Source organism: Triticum dicoccoides, chromosome 2A, assembly GCF_002162155.2.
Source record: "Triticum dicoccoides isolate Atlit2015 ecotype Zavitan chromosome 2A, WEW_v2.0, whole genome shotgun sequence".
Taxonomy (NCBI): Eukaryota; Viridiplantae; Streptophyta; class Magnoliopsida; order Poales; family Poaceae; genus Triticum; species Triticum dicoccoides.
The window spans coordinates 103,070,440-103,090,294 of NC_041382.1; the positions used below are offsets into that span (position 1 = coordinate 103,070,440).

Genomic DNA, 19,855 nt, shown 5'->3' on the forward strand with positions numbered 1-19,855 from the left:
GGCGAGCAAAGTGGCCTTAATTAACGCCTGTCTCTCCTCCCTCCCTATGTTCTTGATGGGGTTCTATCTTCTTTCTATGGGTACTCATGCTGGCTTTGACAAACATAGAGGGGCCTTCTATTGGAACGCGGCCGATAACAAGCGGAAGTATCGCTTGGTTAAATGGGACACCATATGTAAGCCCAAAAGCCTTGAGGGGCTGGGCATCATTAACACTCTGGTTATGAACAAATGTCTGATCATCAAATGGTGGTGAAAAATCATGAACATCCCCCAGGACAAGCCTCTGTGGTTCACCATCTTAAAGGCGAAATACTTCCCTTCTTGTAGCCCTATGTTTGCCCGTGCGTCTGGGGCATCTCAATTTTGGCGCGATCTTGTTAAACTTCAGCCTATCTTTCAAGGCCTAGTCAAATATGTTGTTGGAAATGGGAAATCTACTAGGTTCTGGCTCGATTGGTGGTGTGGGGCCTCGCCGCTGGCCTCTACTTTCCCTGTTTTATTCTCCTACTGTCCAAACCCTCAGATCTCTATCTCCGAGCTTGCGTCGAATAATTGGGACCTTCAGCTGCGCCGCTCCCTTTCTCCTGTAGAGTTGGAAGACTGGCAGCGTCTTGCTGCCCTCTTCCCTTCGCTCTCGGAGGAGGAAGACACAGTTGTGTGGCCCCATTCTGCTTCTGGCCGCTTCTCGGTTAAATCCTTGTATCGCAAACTTATTGAGGGATCCATCACCTCCAAATTTAAGTGGATTTGGAAAGCTCGCTTCCCCTCTAAGATTAGAGTGTTTCTCTGGCAAGCCTCTCATGGGCGTCTACCTACGGGTGACCAAATCCGTAAGCGTAATGGTCCGGGTAATGACTGTTGTGTTCTATGTGGGACGAGAGAAGATACACCTCATATTTTTTTAACTGCGTCCTGGCTAAGCTGTTTTGGTGTTGTATCAGATCATGGTTGCATGTCTCCTGGGCTCCGACCTCCTTTGCGGACTTATGAGCCTTGGCTAATTCTTTGGTTGGGGCCCAGAGGAGATTGTTTTGGGTCGGCTTTGCGGCCATGTGTTGGTCCTTATGGACGACAAGGAATAAATTTACTATCGAACATGTTTTTCCTGCTAAGCCTGCTGATTGCTTATTTAAGACTTGTATATTCCTGCAACAGTGGAGATTATTGACTAAGGAGGAGGACAGAGATGCATTTGACGCCATGTTGGCCAAGATCCGAAATTCTGCTATCTCCATCCTTCCAAACAAAGCGGACCCGTAGACGTCGCTGCGCTGCCTCGTTATCTTATCCTCTTCCGGCCTGCGTGCCGTGTACTGGCATGGGAGCCATGTACTTAGACATTCCTCTTCGTGTTCTGGCTTGATACTTTGGTATTTCTGTGCTGGTTGTCTGGGTCCTTATTAACTCTGCCTGATGGCTTTATCTATAAAGTCGGGCTATGGCCTTTTCTTAAAAAAAAAACTTCCAATGCCAGCTTTGCATTGTCATGACCTTCTGCTTTCCAACGGATTATCTCTTGCGATTTTTCTAATTCTCCAGTTGATTTGCATGCCTATCTTCCGTGTCATACGTGGAGACTTGGTCTCCTCTTTTTTTCTCATAACAAATTCCGTGACTTGCTGTTTTCGATTGCACCTAGAGAACCGCCAAACCTGCCGCTGCCTCCGACACGTACGCGCGCCCGTGTTGGGCTCCGCTGGCTCGCCTCCGTGCTGGACCGTACCGTGCCCAAACTGCTGCGTTGCTGCACGTGCTACTGCTGCAGCCTACAAGTCATCTTTCAATCTCGCCGACTCCGAATCCAACTCGACGCTGCTCCATGCAATTGCATTGCCGCGCGTATTTTCCGATTGCATCGCCGACGCTTGATCCTTCCGCGGTATCTCCACCTCATCTAGATCAACCAGACAGTCACCTCACAACCTAGCTTATAATACCACTTGTTAGAATAAGTCCGAAACATACCGTAGATCATCCAAGGACCAAGCAATCACACGAGCACGACACCGAGATTTGTTAACGAGGTTCACTGATATGGCTACATCCCCGGGGCATGACTACGGGCGCTTCTCCCCGTGACACCGTCACAATACCGCACATCGGCCACCCGGGTGCCGGCACACGCCGCCGGCTCCCCCTTGCGCGTCTGTGCTATTATGTTGGCATAGGTTATATCGTGTGTCTAGCCCCGCTATATATGAGAGGCCTAGGATACAAGTGTCCTAGTAGGACACGACTCCATATCCTATCTAAACACAATACAACTACAAGTCCAACTGTAACCTACATTGTACACTATATTCGACACAACTTTAACAAGGGCTGTGTCGAGCTTTGTTCCTATAGAGATGGAGAACTGGCAGGAGCTTGCTCCCCTTTTTCAAGTGCTCTCGGAGACTCCACATCAGCTCGTTTAGCTGCATTCGTCCTCGGGCAGATTCTCGGTTAAATCTCTCTACATGGAACTTGTTCAAGGACGGCGTGACCATCGCTTCAAGGCGATATGGCGGGCACATATTCCTTCTAAAATCAAAATCTTTCTTTGACAGGCGGTGAGACTTCATTTGCTGGCTGATCAAATCATGAAAAGAAGTGGACCTGCAGCTGCTGGCCGTTCTCTTTGTCGAGAGAACGAAAACACAGAACACATTGTGTTTAATTGTGATCTTGCTCGCATGTGCTGGAGCTGCGTCCGATCATTGTTGAACCTTAACTAGAATCCGAAATGTTTCGATGATCTCTTTACTTATCTCTTGAATTTTCCAGGCCAGTTTGTTGTGTGTTTTGGCTTGCTTTCGCTGCATTCGTTTGGTCCTTCTGGATGACTTAGAACAATTTTACTACCGAACATGGTTTTCCTAAACATTGGGCTGCCTGTCTTTTTAAAATGGTTGCCCTGTTAAAATAATGGAAGCCTCTCGCTAAGGCCATGGACACTGACACCGTCTCTACGATCATCGTCAAGATCCGTGCCTCTAGTACTCCCTCCGTTTTTTTTTAGTTCGCATATAAGATTTGAATGAAGTCAAGCCTCGTAAAGTTTGATCAACTTTGTAGAAAAAAGTAACAACATTCACAATCTGAAATCAATACCACTAGATGTGTCATGACTTAAAGTTTCATATTATATAACTTTAGCATGACAGATGTTGATATTTTTTCATATAAATACAGTCAAACTTGATGAAGTTTGACTTTAGAGAATTCTAATATGCAGAGTAAAAAGGACCGGAGGGAGTACTGACCTTTGTCTAGCGCCTGCTCCTCCAAGGACGTAGCTTTCATCATGATTGTGTTGTTCCTTTGGGTGGCGTGCATGGCTATTTGCCCGACCGTCATGGTTTGCATTGGGCTTGTGTGACGGTTACTTGCCTGATACTCCTCTACGTAAATAAATATAAGAGCGTTTAAATCATTACTTTATTGATCTAAACGTTTTTATATTTGTTTACAGAGGGAGTACTTTGTGTTATTTGTTGGATGACTCACCAGTTTGGCTTTATTTATAGGGATAAGTATATTCTTTGTCCTTCAGCTCTTGCCAAAGTATATAAATGATCTCTAAACTTCAAAAGTGGTAAATTTTGGTGCCTCAACTTCTCAAACTAGATAAGTTTAGCCTCTTATACCACTTTCGGTAGTTTTCCTCTCACGTGAACGAGAGACATGATTCAGGACCATGGTTTAGCCGAACTTATGGTCTATGCTGTACGATTTAACATCCTACTACATGTGGATCTGTGATATGCATGCCAACTGCATTTTTTAAGTAATCATGCATGAATCCTCATGAATAGACATACATGTGAACTGCATTTTTTAATCAACCATGCATGGATCCTCATAAATAGTATATAGAAATCAATGGTGTCGAGCGTAGGTTCGGCTGAACCATGGTCCCGTAAAACATTTACGCACGTGGACATGGTTTTGACTAAAAAATTGACATGTCATTTGGGTTTGACTGCCACATCACTGGCCACTTCAACGCCATGCCGCCATGTCCGGTGGGGAGCATGACCAGCACCGTCACTGTCGGGTGATGCTCGCCGTCGTGTACCGCACGGAGGAGGTGTACCTATGTAGCGGCCACAGGACGGTGGAACACCTTGTGGCCGATGATCTGAAGTCGGAGCTACTCATGCTCGCCTGCATGCACCGCGCAAGCCCGTCGTGCACGTGCTGCACGTCGCCTTCAAGAAAACCAAGACTGTAAAGGACTATTGAACAAGGGCATGGAAAAATGGGCAGTACTACTACAGAGTCATGCGTTGTGGATCAAAGCATTGACACAACACAGCCGGCCCGCCGGCAGCCACATGCATCGTTGATTAAGGCATCGGCACGGCCAACCGGCTGGCAGCAACGTCGAGCTCGACGGCCACCACCTCGCGGCCTGAAAGACATCCGCAACACGTGGATCTCGTCGCGGAAGGAGCAGAGACGATGGGTGCATGTTCTAGCCAGTACAAATCGAAGGGAACAACGTCAAGTACGTGTGTGTCTTTCACGTGAGCATCCAAAGCCAGTTTGCTGCGTACGTCAACCACAACCGCCACGGCGCCTGCACCCCTGCCGCTTCCGGCCGCATGACTTGAACGGCGAGCATGGCGAAAGTCCAGTATCCCATGAGACAGGCCACCATGTCCCGCGTGTAGTGCCACCACAGCCGAGTACTTATGCCATCGCCGCTCCGTGACATGGCAGTCAAACCCCAATGATTTATCAAGTTTTAGTGAAAACCATGTCCAGCCGGGATGAAAACGAAACTGCTTTGCGCACGACGCCTGTGTGGCCGATTCATGCACGATTCAAAATCAGACGATGTCCTGCAGTTTATTCCCACAAACCAGGCTTGATTAACTACATCGTCCACAAATCGTGCACATGTGTCGTGTGTATAGCATCGTTGGGATGAAAATCACAAAAGGCGGTATGAGGGACTAAACTTATCTAGTTTGAAAAGTTGAGGGACCTAGATTTGCTGATTTTGAAGTTGAGGGATCATTTCTATGGGACGAAAATTATACTTTCCCATATTTATATAGCCCGGCTCTATGTCTTCTTTCTCTCTCTCGGCTGGGGGTGGGGGGTTGAAGATGACTTGTATGCACCAATGGTCGTGCACTAGGTCCTGATGCACCAATCAGGAAGCCATCAACAGGTTCTAAACAATTTGACACCATCACACAATGTGCATGTGGCATGCACAAAATTTCTAGTTCGATTAGTCAAACTTGGGCCCATAAATAGAATACTTGAAAAAAAGATTCAAAGCTTATGAAAGCCTTGCTCATTACGTATCTGTTACTACCTCTGTACACTAATTATATATGACACATTTTTGCAGTTCAAATAAAAAATGAGAAAATGCAAAAGCAACGTGGAACCGCAAACACGTATTATATTAATGTACGGAGGGAGTATTTCACAACTAAATTTATATTATTAACAACAATAAATTTGTCCTCTAAATGTCTGAAATCAATTTTTTTGGAAAGCCGAAATCAAATTTGTATTGGCTCTTTCTAAACCTTTTGAATGATGAACTAGAGATCTTGTTTTTGCGAGAAACTTCTGACCTATTCATCCTCAATCATGACAGTACAACGAACACAAAAAATAACAAAAAATACATTCATATTCATAGACCACCCAACGACGACTACAAGCACTGAAGCGAGCCGAAGGCACGCCGCGGTCATCGTCTCTTCCTTACCGGAGCCGGGAAAAACTTGTCGTAATAGACAGTCGGGAAGTCGTCGTGCTAAGGCCCCATAAGACCAGCGCACCAGAACAGCAACCGCCACTGATAAAGAGTAGCGTAGATCGAAAGAATACAACCTGAAAACACACGAGCGTAGACGAACGATAGCCAAATCCGAGCAGATCCACCAAAGATAGATCTGCCGGAGACACACCTCCACACTCCTACCGACGATGCTATGCACACCACCGGGACGGGAGCTAGACAGGGAGAACCTTATTCCATCTTCAGGAAGCCGCCGCCGTCTCGCCTTCTTGAAAAGGATACAAACCCTAACAATACTCAAAGAACCATCTAAAAATGAAGCCTTTCCGTCGGCAAGGGCCGGGATCCACCGCACTCCCATGGTCCTAGGCCACCATAGATGAGGCGTACCGACAGCAACCCTAATCTTTCTTGGGGAAGAGGCCATATGAACCGGAGATCTAATGCAATAGCGCACCTAAACCTTCGGTGCAGGTTGCCCCATAAATTAATGCATTTGCAAAGAAAGTAGATGACTGGATAATAAGTCGGAAATGAAAATTTTATTCAGGCATCTATCACCTATCGTGAAAAAAGCCCTGTTAATCGAATTACAACCTGATCAGCTGAATGCAGCAAAGGAAACGAAAGAAACAAAATGCAATGAATGCAGCAAAAGAACCGAACGCATGCACGTTCGAGTGTTAAATACAAATAGCCAGCAACCCTATTTGTTGACGATCCTACAGTTCCTCCTGATCTCGCCGTTGGCAGCGGTCTTGAGCTCGATGGCAGCCATCTTGACCATCGCCTTGGCGAACTTCTTCTCCCAGCTCCCGGGGTTGAACGCGTTCTCCATCACCTTCGTCGCCGTCTTCCCCGACGTGAGCAACGCCGCGTCGGAGATGAAGAGCACGTTCCGCTTGAGCAGGTTGGTGTAGTACATGTTGTCCATCCGGTTGGGGGTGACGATGTCCTGCACCACGGTGGGGTCGTTGGTGAAGTTGGGGCTGACGGGGCACTTGCTCCGCAGCAGCCTGGTGAGGCCCGGGTTCATGTCGGAGGGGTTCGGTGGCAGGCGGTCGGTGAAGGAGGAGCAGTGCGACACGCCGATGGTGTGCGCGCCGGAGAGCACCACGAGGTCGTCCTCGTCCATGTTCTTGGCCTTGAAGCTGTCGACGAGCTGCGTGAGGTTGAAGAAGGGCGGGGGCAGGAACTGCAGCGCCTCAGTTTCAAGCGACACGCGCCCGTCGAACCGCCCCGCCGGCATCTTGTAGTCGATCAGGCTGCTGCTGAGGAAGAAGGCGGCGTCGCGTGCGGCGAAGGCGATGATGTCGGCGCAGGAGACGACTCTAGGGCAGACCCTCTCGAGGACCGCCTTGGCAGCGTCGATCACCTCGAAGCCGCGCAGGCTGGGGAAGTTGGGCGGGCCGAGCTTCTCCGGCCGCGGGTTCGCCGGAGTCGCGTCCAGCAGCACCGACGCGTCACAGCCCTGCACAAGCCGCTGCTTGTTAACCACGTGCTCGTACGTCGCTTTACATGCATATAAAAAAACAGTTGACAGTACGGCGCACGCACCTGGACGAAGCAGTCGTGGAAGGCCATGCGGATGATGCCGGCGCCGAGGCCGGGGTTCCGGGAGACGGCCTTGCCGACGACGTCCCTGACGATGCTCTCCGCCGCGCGGCACTTCCGGTTGTAGTAGCCGACCCTCACCCTATGCCCCGGAGCCCCCTTGCCCTGGCATGTCGCCGCCAGGAGCAGCACGCACGCGATCCAGATCGCAACCCTACCCATCCTTGAGCTCTATCGACCCACTAGAGCCGAGTTGTGTTGAGTGGCCGGAGACTGAAAGTGGAAGCTGCAGTCGTGTGGTTGAGGTGTGGAATCGCTGCTCCTCCGCACGTCCATTTATACGCGCGGGACAGAAGGAGAATTGGCAGGGGTTGCTCTCCTGTCTGCGTTTCTTAATCGGGCAGAGCATGTTCCCTACTCCCTAGACGCCGCAGGAACATGCGAGCACAACTCAGCACACATCCCCTCGAGCTACAGAGCGCTGACTTGAAGGAAACCGGGGCCGGGTTGATAAATAATCTAGTCGTGAATGTTGATGTAGGCATGTGCAGATCCGTGAATCGTGAATGGTTTGCAGCTCAAATGCTTGCAAGGCAGCGTGGACGGATAGGCTTTTCTCTCCCAGCTGAGGTTAAATTAGCAGATTCCGTCTGAATTTGATGTCTCCAGTGTGTATTCTTCGCTGGCGACATGTTTGTTTACTCCATATAAAGCACATGGTAAACGACATCTTGATCGTTTCAAGAGGGCCTGTCGGTCACGGCGAATTTGCTGGGCACTGGACGATGGTGTACGCAATGACAAAAGTACTGCATATAACCAGTGAGCTCAAAAGTCCACACGGAAGGATGATCATACATAGATAGGTCGTCGGGGAGCGCGCGGCTCTTCTTCCATGCCCTGTAATCGTGCAAACCGACGCCTCAAAATTTGTTCATGGGAAAAGAAAAGGAAAGAAGAAAGCTAGTGTGCTCTATGCATGGATCGATCGTGCACCGGTTTGATGGATAATGCCTTATAATTGTCGATGGGCTAGATCTGGGTTCAACATCTCGCTGCATCGCGTACCAACCGGTAGTTCGATCCCTACTTCACCAGTCTCGGTCGTGATGCTAGCGATTAAAATGGAGTTTTGCTACCAATAATTATACACTTAAACTTACAAGGATTTTAGTCTGTGATTTTTTTGGCAAATACGATAGCGGACCAGCCGGTCGACCGAAACCCTAGCTGCCACAATGCTTACACCCCCTCTAGCTGCCGCCAGGGCTCTGCCCCCGGCGAAATGTCCTGATCAGGGTGCGGGCTGCTTTTGGAGGAGTTGGAGGGCTGCCGCAGGTTTTGGTGAAGGAACATGTGTGCTCCAGTAGCGGTATTCGTTAGGCGGTGCTCGACGTTGGTGTTGGTAATCTAGTGCGGTGATCTTAAACAGCCACTCATCCTGGCTAGTTCGCCCGAGTAGTGGCAGTCAGTGCGTGGTCCCGGACCGCGGTGAGCTTGAAATCCGACCCATGCATGTCGGTATGGGTGTTTTTTTTAGGGTTTTTAGGGAGTCTTCGAGTTTTATTTGGGGCAGCAAGGTGGCTGATACATCTCAAACGTATTTATATTTTTTGTTTATTTCATGCTATTATAATATTACTTTTGTGGTCTTTTATAGAAATTTATTATTTTTCATGGCAACATGTCGGGGGTTAAGTGCGACATATGCCAATGATGACTTATCATGGTGGGGGCGAGTAGAACGTCGCCGGTGCCTGGAAACGGAATGAGGCGTAGACACGAACGCCGGCGTACTTTACCCAGGTTCGGGGCTCGATAACACCCCTAGTCCTGCTCTGCGGGGTCTCCGCATGATCACTAAGGCAAAGTGAGTACAAAGGTGCTCCTCGAGCTGTATCTGTGGATAGACACTACTAGGGAAAACCTTATACACAGAATATTACCAGCAGCGCGGTTTAAAAACAATCGCTACTGCTACTTAGCAGTAGCGTGCTGCAAGAGACCACGCTGCTAATACCCAAATAGCAGTTGCGCGCTAGGAGAAAAGAGCGCTACTACTACAATTGCCAGGGCGTTGCCCCCAGACTATGCATTGTAGTAGCGCCCTTTCCATAGACACGCTACTACTAAATGAATAGCTGTAGCGCTGATGAAACACCCCACGCTAGTAGTACTAAGCTTGTCACTCCACCCGCACCACCACCCTACCATCAACCGTCCCACTCCACTCCCACACCACCCACCCCCGATGTAGACCGACATCCCCTCCACCGCCGGCCACCCCTTGCCCCTTCTCTCTCTGCCGTCCCTCGCCGCAGATCCACTCGAGCTCCTCCGTCCTCTCCCCACCACCCGGATTCCTCTACAATCCCGCCACCGTCGACCCCCACCGGCAACCTCACCTCTCCCTCCGTGGATGGATGGGCCAACAACTCCACCCACCCACCCATGGATGGGGCGACAACTCCCGCCCACCCATGGATGGGATGGATGGGGCGACCACGCCCGAAACCCTAGCCCCTCACCCACACATGGATGGGGATGGGATTGGGGCGACGACGCCGCCGGATCCGCACCCGCACCCACCTGCAGCTCCATGGACCCTCCCCAGCCGCAACGGGATCCGCCCCCTTCTCCGTGAGGGGCATCCCTGAAGCTCTGAAGTTCTCCATGGCTCATGGTGAGTCTGCTCTGTCCTTGAGATGGGTATTTGTTTTGTGGCGTGAGATGAGCTTGTTTAATCTGTGCATGCTACACTTGCTAGTAGAAAAGAGTAGATAGTGGTGTGACACATGGCTGGGTTCGGCTCTCAGTAATTTAAGTTTCAGCATTCACACACAGAAAAATGTTTCAGTACAAATTTGGCAATGTTTGTAGCATATGTAGACATAGAGAATGCAATTCTAGGAGATCTTAGGTAATGTCAAGTGCACATAGTATGATCTTAGGTGTTTATCTCAGATAATAGGGTTATTACAGGAAAACCGTGTAATGCGCCCTGGAAGATTTTCTGCATCGGTGGATGAAGAATCACGAACATAAGAATTTCTGGTTTAGCATGTTCCCAGAAAGAAGGAGTATGATGTGCCATGCCCAATGAATTAGTTAAATATGTGCATGTTAGTATAAAAGAGTAGAGAATGATGTGATACATGTGAATGACACAGGGTTTGGTTCAGCTCTCGATAATTTAAGTTTCTGTATAAATTTGGCGCTATCTGTCGTGGTTCTAGGTCTGACAGTAATGTAGGGGGGTAGGTATGGAGAGGCAAGATCTTAGCTATGGAGTAGTTGTAAGCACACGAGGTTTACGAGTTCAGGCCCTTCTCGGAGGAAGTAATAGCCCTACGTCTCGGAGCCCGGAGGCGGTCGACTGGATTATGTGTGTATGAATTACAGGGGTGCGAACCCTTTACACTGAGGAGGGGGGTGGCTTATATAGAGTTTGCCAGACCCCTCCGGCCCTCAGTTATGCAGGGTTTCAAATACATTAAGGTGGGGCGTTACTGGTAACGCCCCTAATAAAGTGCTATGATGACCATAAAAGCTACTTAATGACCGACCGTTAGCGTGCGGAGTGACTTTAGGTCTCCTGGCCGTCGAGTGGTTGGATCTTGGTCGAGTGATTGCTTCTTGGTCGAGTGTCTTCGAGTCTGCCGAGTGGAACACCTCCAAGTCGACTGGAAGGTGTTTTCTTCTAGTGATGTCCTTGGGTAGGGCAGTTAGGACAGGTCCATGATCCTACCCTAGGTACATAGCTTCATCATTAGCCCCCGAATGGATCGAGGTTTGAGTGGGGAAGGAGTTGAGAACTTCTCCGACTCATTTTTCATGCCATGAGCATATCTTGTTTCGGATCAATGAACCTGAGTGATAACAGCAACTTCCTTTTCAGTCGCCTTGATCCATTCTTAGTTTTTTGTCGAGTGAGTCTCTTTGCTTGAAAAATTCCGAGTGACGGTGTGGAGGAGATCTTCCGTCTGGCAAGTTGTTCTGCTGCCCGCAGATTTCGCGGGATTCGAATTTTGGGAAGCGCATGGGACGGGGGAGGCCGCAGTAATCGGATGGGATAGGGCGGAGCCGCCTCGATCTCCGCGCCACCTTTTTCGCCACGTATCATGCGCGCGATTGTTACGGGATTTGACAGGATCGTCCGGGCCTACCAGTCAGCCACTCGGAAGCGGCCTCATATAAGGCGCCGGACCGGGGTTTATTGAACAGTGCGTTCTCATTTCCTCTTCTCCTCTTCAGGCTTCTTCGTCGCGCTCGCTCTCGCCCCAACACCGCCGCTCCGTACACGTCTCGCCGGCGACAATGGGGAAGGAGAAGACGGCGGCTCTGGAGCGGGCGAAGAAGGCGACGACAAAGGAGAAGGGGAAGGCGACCAGTCGTGGTGGATCTTCCTCACGAGACGGCCTGCCGAAGGGCTGGATCCAGGGCGACTGGATCCACTCGGCGATCCTCCAAGAAGACCTCGACGACCTAGCCGACGGAGGACTGATCCCCCATGGATCAGCACGGCTTCCGGGGAAGGAATTCGAGCCGCAACCTCGGGAGGGTGAGCGCGTTCTCCTTGCCACCCACGTCGACCGTGGATTTTCCTTGCCTCCTCACCCTTCCTTTCGGGGATTTCTGAATTTCTTTGGGGCACAACTCCACCACTTCACTCCCAACACAATCGTGTATCTCGCTGCTTTCGTGTCTTTGTGCAAGAATTTCTTGGGTTGTCGGCCTCACTGGGGTCTTTTCAAGCACATTTTCACCTGTCGTTCTCAGACGGGTGAAAACGGCCAATCCGAGTGACGAGAGAACACAAGTGATTCAGATGTGTGGGGGTCTTGGTGTTCAGATGAGAGGGAAAAGTTCCTTTTCGACCATGATTCTTCCCGATTCGGTCCGCGGATGTCAGTCGACCTGGTTTTACTGCAAAGACCAGTTGACGCCAGGGCAGTCGACTCGCCTCCCTCCTTTTACCATGGACCGAGTGAGGAAACCCTCCTCTTTGAAGGTGCTCCCGGAGGAGAATGCGCAAGTTAGGGTGCTGGTCGAACGAGTGGTCCAGCTCATCTGTGACGGGGTCACTGGTATGGATCTCTTGGAGGTTTTCCTTCGGCGGTGCATCCAGCCTCTTCAAGCTCGAGACCATCCGATGTGGATGTATTCGGGTCTTTACGACACCACTCGGATTCACCCGGAGGAGGTCGATGATGACACACTGGAGGGGTGGCTGTTGGGCATCACCGGAAACAAAGACAACCCCAAGGGAGCCAGGAGAGTTCCTCCATTCGACCAGTCCCATGAACCAGAAAAGGTCTGATTCCGAGCTTTTGATTATAATCTGAATTCATCGCGCAGCTGTCTATACTGCGTCGACTGACTTTATTCTTCCTGCTTTCTTTCAGGCCCTTATCAAAATGTACTCGGTGCCCAACGGAGAGCAAGAGCAAGATCTGGAGGGAGAGGCGAGCGGCGGCGACAGTGGCGAATGGCATTTTGACGGAGAAGAAGACGAAGAAAGCGACGACTCAAGTGACGAAGAGGAAGTCGAGTCGCCTCCTCGCAGGGAGAGGCGATCCAAGCTTGACCAAGAACGACCGAGCGCCCATGAAAAGGCGATTGCTCAGACTGGTCAGTCTTCAAAGCGTCCTCGGACATCTTCACCAACCCCAACTGGAAAAGTGTCAAAGCATCTCAAAGTTGCAGAGCAGAAGCCTCGGAAGGCGTTGCCGAAGATTAAGATTGACATCCCCATCGCTTCTGCGTGAGTGACTCTCTTTGTACTCACTCAACGCTCCGTGCTGTTTATTTTTTCTTGATTTAACCAGACGAACTTTGGAACTGGCAGCGCTGCTACTTCTGGGACCTCAGCTTACAGGGACGAGGATGAGATAATGGAGGATGCAGTCACTTCCAATCTGGGTATGATTTCTGTCATTCTATCTTTATTTGGTCGACTCAACTGCAATGTGTACCATTGGGTGATGTGATTTTGGCGATTGATCTTTGAACAGCTCCTAACATTATTGACCTCCCCGATGATGATGATGATGAAGATGTTGGGGAACGTTGCAGAAAACAAAACTTTTCCTACTCGTTTCACCAAGATCATCTAGGAGTTCATCTAGCAACGACTGATTAGATGCATCTACATACCTTTGTAGATCGCGCACGGAAGCGTTCAAAAGAACGGTGATGATGTAGTCGTACTCGACGTGATCCAAATCACCGATGACCAGCGCCGAACGGACGGCACCTCCGCGTTCAACACACGTACGGGACGGGAGACGTCTCCTCCTTCTTGATCCAGCAAGGGGGAAGGAGAGGTTGATGAAGATCCAGCAGCACGACGGCGTGGTGGTGGATGCAGGGCGTCACAGCAGCAGGGCTTCGCCGAGACTACGAGGGAGAGACGTAACGGAGGGGGGGGGATGGAGGCGCCAGGGGCTGGTGTGAAATCCCTCCTCTCCCCCCCACTATATATAGGGGTGCCAGGGGGGGCGCCGGCCCTAGTAGATGGCATCTACTAGGGGGGGCGGCGGCCAAGGGGAGGTTTCCCTCCCCCCCAAGGCACCTAGGGGTGCCTTCCACCACATGGACTCTTCCATGGTGGAAACCCTAGGCGCATGGGCCTATAGGGGCTGGTGCCCTTGGCCCATCTAGGCCAAGGCACACCCCCTACAGCCCATGTGGCCCCCGGGACAGGTGGCCCCACCCGGTGGACCCCCGGGACCCTTCCGGTGGTCCCGGTACAATACCGATAACCCCGAAACTTGTCCTGATGCCCGAAATAGCACTTCCTATATATAATTCTTTACCTCCGGACCATTCCGGAACTCCTCGTGACGTCCGGGATCTCATACGGGACTCCGAACAACATTCGGGTTTCTGCATATACATATCTTCATAACTCTAGCGTCACCGAACCTTAAGTGTGTAGACCCTACGGGTTCGGGAGACAAGCAGACATGACCGAGACGACTCTCCGGTCAATAACCAACAGCGGGATCTGGATACCCATGTTGGCTCCCACATGCTCCACGATGATCTCATCGGATGAACCACGATGTCGAGGATTTAATCAATCCCGTACGCTATTCCCTTTGTCTATCGATATGTTACTTGCCCGAGATTCGATCGTCGGTATCCCAATACCTCGTTCAATCTCGTTACTGGCAAGTCACTTTACTCGTACCATAATGCATGATCCCGTGACCAGACACTTGGTCACTCTGAGCTCATTATGATGATGCATTACCGAGTGGGCCCAGTGATACCTCTCCGTCATACGGAGTGACAAATCCCAGTCTTGATCCATGTCACCCAACAGACACTTTCGGAGATACCCGTAGTCTACCTTTATAGTCACCCAGTTACGTTGTGACGTTTGGCATACCCAAAGCACTCCTACGGTATCCGGGAGTTACACGATCTCATGGTCTAAGGAAAAGATACTTTGACATTGGAAAACTCTAGCAAACGAACTATACGATCTTGTGCTATGTTTAGGATTGGGTCTTTTCCATCACATCATTCTCCCAATGATGTGATCTCGTTATCAATGACATCCAGTGTCCATAGTCAGGAAACCATGACTATCTGTTGATCAACGAGCTAGTCAACTAGAGGCTTACTAGGGACATGTTGGTGTCTGTTATTCACACATGTATTACGATTTCCGGATAACACAATTATAGCATGAATAAACACAATTATCATGAACAAGGAAATATAATAATAATGCTTTTATTATTGCCTCTAGGGCATATTTCCAACAGTCTCCCACTTGCACTAGAGTCAATAATCTAGTTACATTGTGATGAATCGAACACCCATGGAATTCTGGTGTTGATCATGTTTTGCTCTAGGGAGAGGTTTAGTCAACGGATCTGCTACATTCAGGTCCGTATGTACTTTACAAATCTCTATGTCTCCATCTTGAACATTTTCACGAATGGAGTTGAAGCGACGCTTGACGTGCCTTGTCTTCTTGTGAAACCTGGGCTCTTTGGCAAGTGCAATAGCTCCAGTGTTGTCACAGAAGAGCTTGATCGGCCCCGACGCATTGGGTATGACTCCTAGGTCGGTGATGAACTCCTTCACCCATATTGCTTCATGTGCTGCCTCCGAGGCTGCCATGTACTCCGCTTCACATGTAGATCCCGCCACGACGCTTTGCTTGCAACTGCACCAGCTTACTGCCCCACCATTCAAAATATACACGTATCCGGTTTGTGACTTAGAGTCATCCAGATCTGTGTCGAAGCTAGCGTCGACGTAACCCTTTACGACGAGCTCTTCGTCACCTCCATAAACGAGAAACATTTCCTTAGTCCTTTTCAGGTACTTCAGGATATTCTTGACCGCTGTCCAGTGTTCCTTACCGGGATTACTTTGGTACCTTCCTACCAAACTGACGGCAAGGTTAACATCAGGTCTGGTACACAGCATGGCATACATAATAGAACCTATGGCTGAGGCATAGGGGATGACGCTCATCTCTTCTATATCTTCTGCCGTGGTCGGACATTGAGCTGAGCTCAATTTCATACCTTGTAACACAGGCAAGAACCCCTTCTTGGATTGATCCATATTGAACTTCTTCAATATCTTATCAAGGTATGTGCTTTGTGAAAGACCTATGAGGCGTCTCGATCTATCTCTATAGATTTTGATGCCTAATATATAAGCAGCTTCTCCAAGGTCCTTCATTGAAAAACTTTTATTCAAGTAGGCCTTGATGTTGTCCAAGAGTTCTATATCATTTCCCATCAACAGTATGTCATCTACATATAATATGAGAAATGCTACAGAGCTCCCACTCACTTTCTTGTAAACACAGGCTTCTCCATAAGTCTGTGTAAACCCAAACGCTTTGATCATCTCATCAAAGCGAATGTTCCAACTCCGAGATGCTTGCACCAGCCCATAAATCGAGCGTTGGAGCTTGCACACTTTGTCAGCATTCTTAGGATCGACAAAACCTTCCGGCTGCATCATATACAATTCTTCCTTAAGGAAACCATTAAGGAATGCCGTTTTGACGTCCATTTGCCATATTTCGTAATCATAGAATGCGGCAATTGCTAACATGATTCGGACGGACTTCAGCTTCGCTACCGGTGAGAAAGTCTCATCGTAGTCAACCCCTTGAACTTGTCGATAACCCTTAGCGACAAGACGAGCTTTATAGATGGTCACATTACCATCCGCGTCTGTCTTCCTCTTAAAGATCCATTTATTTTCTATGGCTCGCCACTCAACGGGCAAGTCAGTCAAAGTCCATACTTTGTTTTCATACATGGATCCTATCTCGGATTTCATGGCTTCTAGCCATTTGTTGGAATCCGGGCCCGCCATCGCTTCTTCATAGTTCGAAGGTTCACCGTTGTCTAACAGCATGATTTCCAAGACAGGATTGCCGTACCACTCTGGTGCGTAACGTGTCCTTGTGGACCTTCGAATTTCAGTAGGGGCTTGATCAGAAGTATCTTGATCATTGTCATTAACTTCCTCTTTAGTCGGTGCAGGCACCTCAGGAACATTTTCTTGAGTTGCGCCATTTTACGGTTCAAGAGGTAATACTTCATCAAGCTCTACTTTCCTCCCACTTACTTCTTTCGAGAGAAACTCTTTCTCCAGAAAGGACCCATTCTTGGCAACAAAGATCTTGCCTTCGGATCTGAGGTAGAAGGTGTACCCAATAGTTTCTTTTGGGTATCCTATGAAGACGCATTTTTCCGACTTGGGTTCGAGCTTTTCAGGTTGAAGTTTCTTGACATAAGCATCGCATCCCCAAACTTTTAGAAATGACACCTTAGGTTTCTTCCCAAACCATAATTCATACGGTGTCGTCTCAACGGATTTCGACGGAGCCCTATTTAAAGTGAATGCGGCAGTCTCTAAAGCATAGCCCCAAAAGGATAGCGGTAAATCGGTAAGAGACATCATAGATCGCACCATATCTAACAGAGTGCGATTACGACGTTCGGACACACCATTACGCTGCGGTGTTCCAGGCGGCGTGAGTTGTGAAACTATTCCACATTTTCTTAAGTGTGTGCCAAACTCGTGACTCAAGTATTCTCCTCCACGATCTGATCGTAGAAACTTGATTTTCCTGTCACGTTGATTTTCAACCTCACTCTGAAATTCCTTGAACTTTTCAAAGGTTTCAGACTTGTGTTTCATTAAGTAGATATACCCATACCTACTTAAATCATCAGTGAGGGTGAGAACATAACGATAGCCACCGCGAGCCTCAACACTCATTGGACCGCGCACATCAGTATGTATGATTTCCAATAATTCGGTTGCTCGCTCCATTGTTCCTGAGAACGGAGTCTTGGTCATTTTACCCATAAGGCATGGTTCGCATGTGTCAAATGATTCATAATCAAGAGACTCTAAAAGTCCATCAGCATGGAGCTTCTTCATGCGTTTGACACCTATGTGACCAAGGCGGCAGTGCCACAGGCATGTGGGACTATCATTATCAACCTTACTTCTTTTGGTACTCACATTATGAACATGTGTAGCATCACGTTCGAGATTCATAAAGAATAAACCATTCACCATAGGAGCATGACCATAAAACATATCTCTCATAAAAATGGAACAACCATTATTCTCAGATTTAAAAGAGTAGCCATCTCGAATTAAACGAGATCCCGATACAATGTTCATGCTCAAAGCTGGCACTAAATAACAATTATTAAGGTTTAAAACTAATCCCGAAGGGAGATGCAGAGGTAGCGTGCCGACGGCGATCACATTGACCTTGGAACCATTCCCGACGCGCATCGTCACCTCGTCCTTTGCCAGTTTCCGCTTATTCCGCAGCCCCTGCTTTGAGTTACAAATGTGAGCAACTGCACCGGTATCAAATACCCAGGAGCTACTACGGGCACTAGTAAGGTACACATCAATTACATGTATATCACATATACCTTTTGTTTTGCCGGCCTTCTTATCCGTTAAGTACTTAGGGCAGTTCCGCTTCCAGTGACCGCTTCCCTTGCAATAAAAGCACTCAGTCTCGGGCTTGGGTCCATTCTTTGGCTTCTTCCCGGCAGCTTGCTTGCCGGGCGCGGCAACCTCCTTGCCGTCCTTCTTGAAGTTCTTTTTACCCTTGCCTTTCTTGAACTTAGTGGTTTTATTGACCATCAACACTTGATGTTCCTTCCTGACTTCTACCTCCGCTGATTTCAGCATAGCAAATACTTCAGGAATGGTCTTTTCCATCCCCTGCATATTGACGTTCATCACAAAGCTCTTGTAGCTTGATGGAAGCGACTGGAGGATTCTGTCAATGACCGCATCATCCGGGAGATTAACTCCCAGCTGAGTCAAGCGGTTATGCAACCCAGACATAGTGAGTATGTGCTCACTGACAGAACTGTTTTCCTCCATCTTACAGCTGAAGAATTTGTCGGAGACTTCATATCTCTCGACCCGGGCATGAGCTTGGAAAACCATTTTCAGCTCTTCGAACATCTCATATGCTCCATGTCTCTCAAAACGCTTTTGGAGCCCCGGCTCTAGGCTGTAAAGCATGCCGCACTGAACGAGGGAGTAGTCATCGAAACGTGCCTGCCAAGCGTTCATAACATCTTGTTCCGCAGGGAGAACGGGTGCGTCACCAAGCGGTGCTTGTAGGACATAATCTTTCTTGGCAGCTATGAGGATGATCCTCAGGTTCCGGACCCAGTCCGTATAGTTGCTGCCATCGTCTTTCAGCTTGGTTTTCTCTAGGAACGCGTTGAAGTTGAGGACTACGTTGGCCATTTGATCTACAAGACATATTGCAAAGATTTTAGACTAAGTTCATGATAATTAAGTTCAACTAATCAAATTATTAGTGAACTCCCACTTAGATTAGACATCCCTCCAGTCATCTAAGTATTACATGATCCGAGTTAACTAGACCGTGTCCGATCATCACGTGAGACGGACTAGTCAACATCGGTGCACATCTTCATGTTGATCGTATCTTCTATACGACTCATGCTCGACCTTTCGGTCTTCTGTGTTCCGAGGCCATGTCTGTACATGCTAGGCTCATCAAGTCAACCTGAGTGTTTGCATGTGTAAATCTGTCTTACACCCGTTGTATGTGAACGTCTGAATAAAACACCCGATCATCACGTGGTGTTTTGAAACAGCGAACTGTCGCAACGGTGCACAGTTAGGGGGAACACTTCTTGAAATTATTGTGAGGGATCATCTTATTTACTACCGTCGTTCTAAGTAAACAAGATGCAAAACATGATAAACATCACATGCAATCAAATAATAAACGTGACATGATATGGCCAATATTACATAGCTCCTATGATCTCCATCTTGGGGCTCCATGATCATCTTGTCACCGGCTTGACACCATGATTTCCATCATCATGATCTCCATCATCGTGTCTCCATGAAGTTGCTCGCCAACTATTTCTTCTACTACTATGGCTAACGCGTTTAGCGATAAAGTAAAGTAATTTACATGGCGTTTCTTGATGACACGCAGGTCATATAAAAGAATAAATACAACTCCTA

General features: G+C 48.7%; 1 protein-coding gene across 1 annotated transcript; it reads right to left on the reverse strand.

Moving 5' to 3' along the window:
- Positions 1 to 6,278: 6,278 nt before the first annotated feature.
- On the reverse strand, positions 6,279 to 7,600 carry LOC119353632 (peroxidase 2-like). The gene is made up of 2 exons (XM_037620270.1): positions 7,313 to 7,600; positions 6,279 to 7,226 (listed from the first exon to the last, which is right to left on the reverse strand). Exons 1-2 carry the CDS (start codon positions 7,529 to 7,531, stop codon positions 6,462 to 6,464), a joined length of 984 nt encoding a protein of 327 aa, XP_037476167.1. The 5' UTR covers positions 7,532 to 7,600; the 3' UTR covers positions 6,279 to 6,461.
- Positions 7,601 to 19,855: the final 12,255 nt, after the last annotated feature.

What these genes read in the sequence shown, in the direction of transcription:
- LOC119353632 (XM_037620270.1), bottom strand. Translation starts at nt 7,531, where the DNA reads ATGGGTAGGGTTGCGATCTGGATCGCGTGCGTGCTGCTCCTGGCGGCG. An exon ending in TCCACGACTGCTTCGTCCAG is followed by an intron (nt 7,227 to 7,312) that starts GTGCGTGCGCCG and finishes CGGCTTGTGCAG; the next exon opens with GGCTGTGACGCGTCGGTGCT.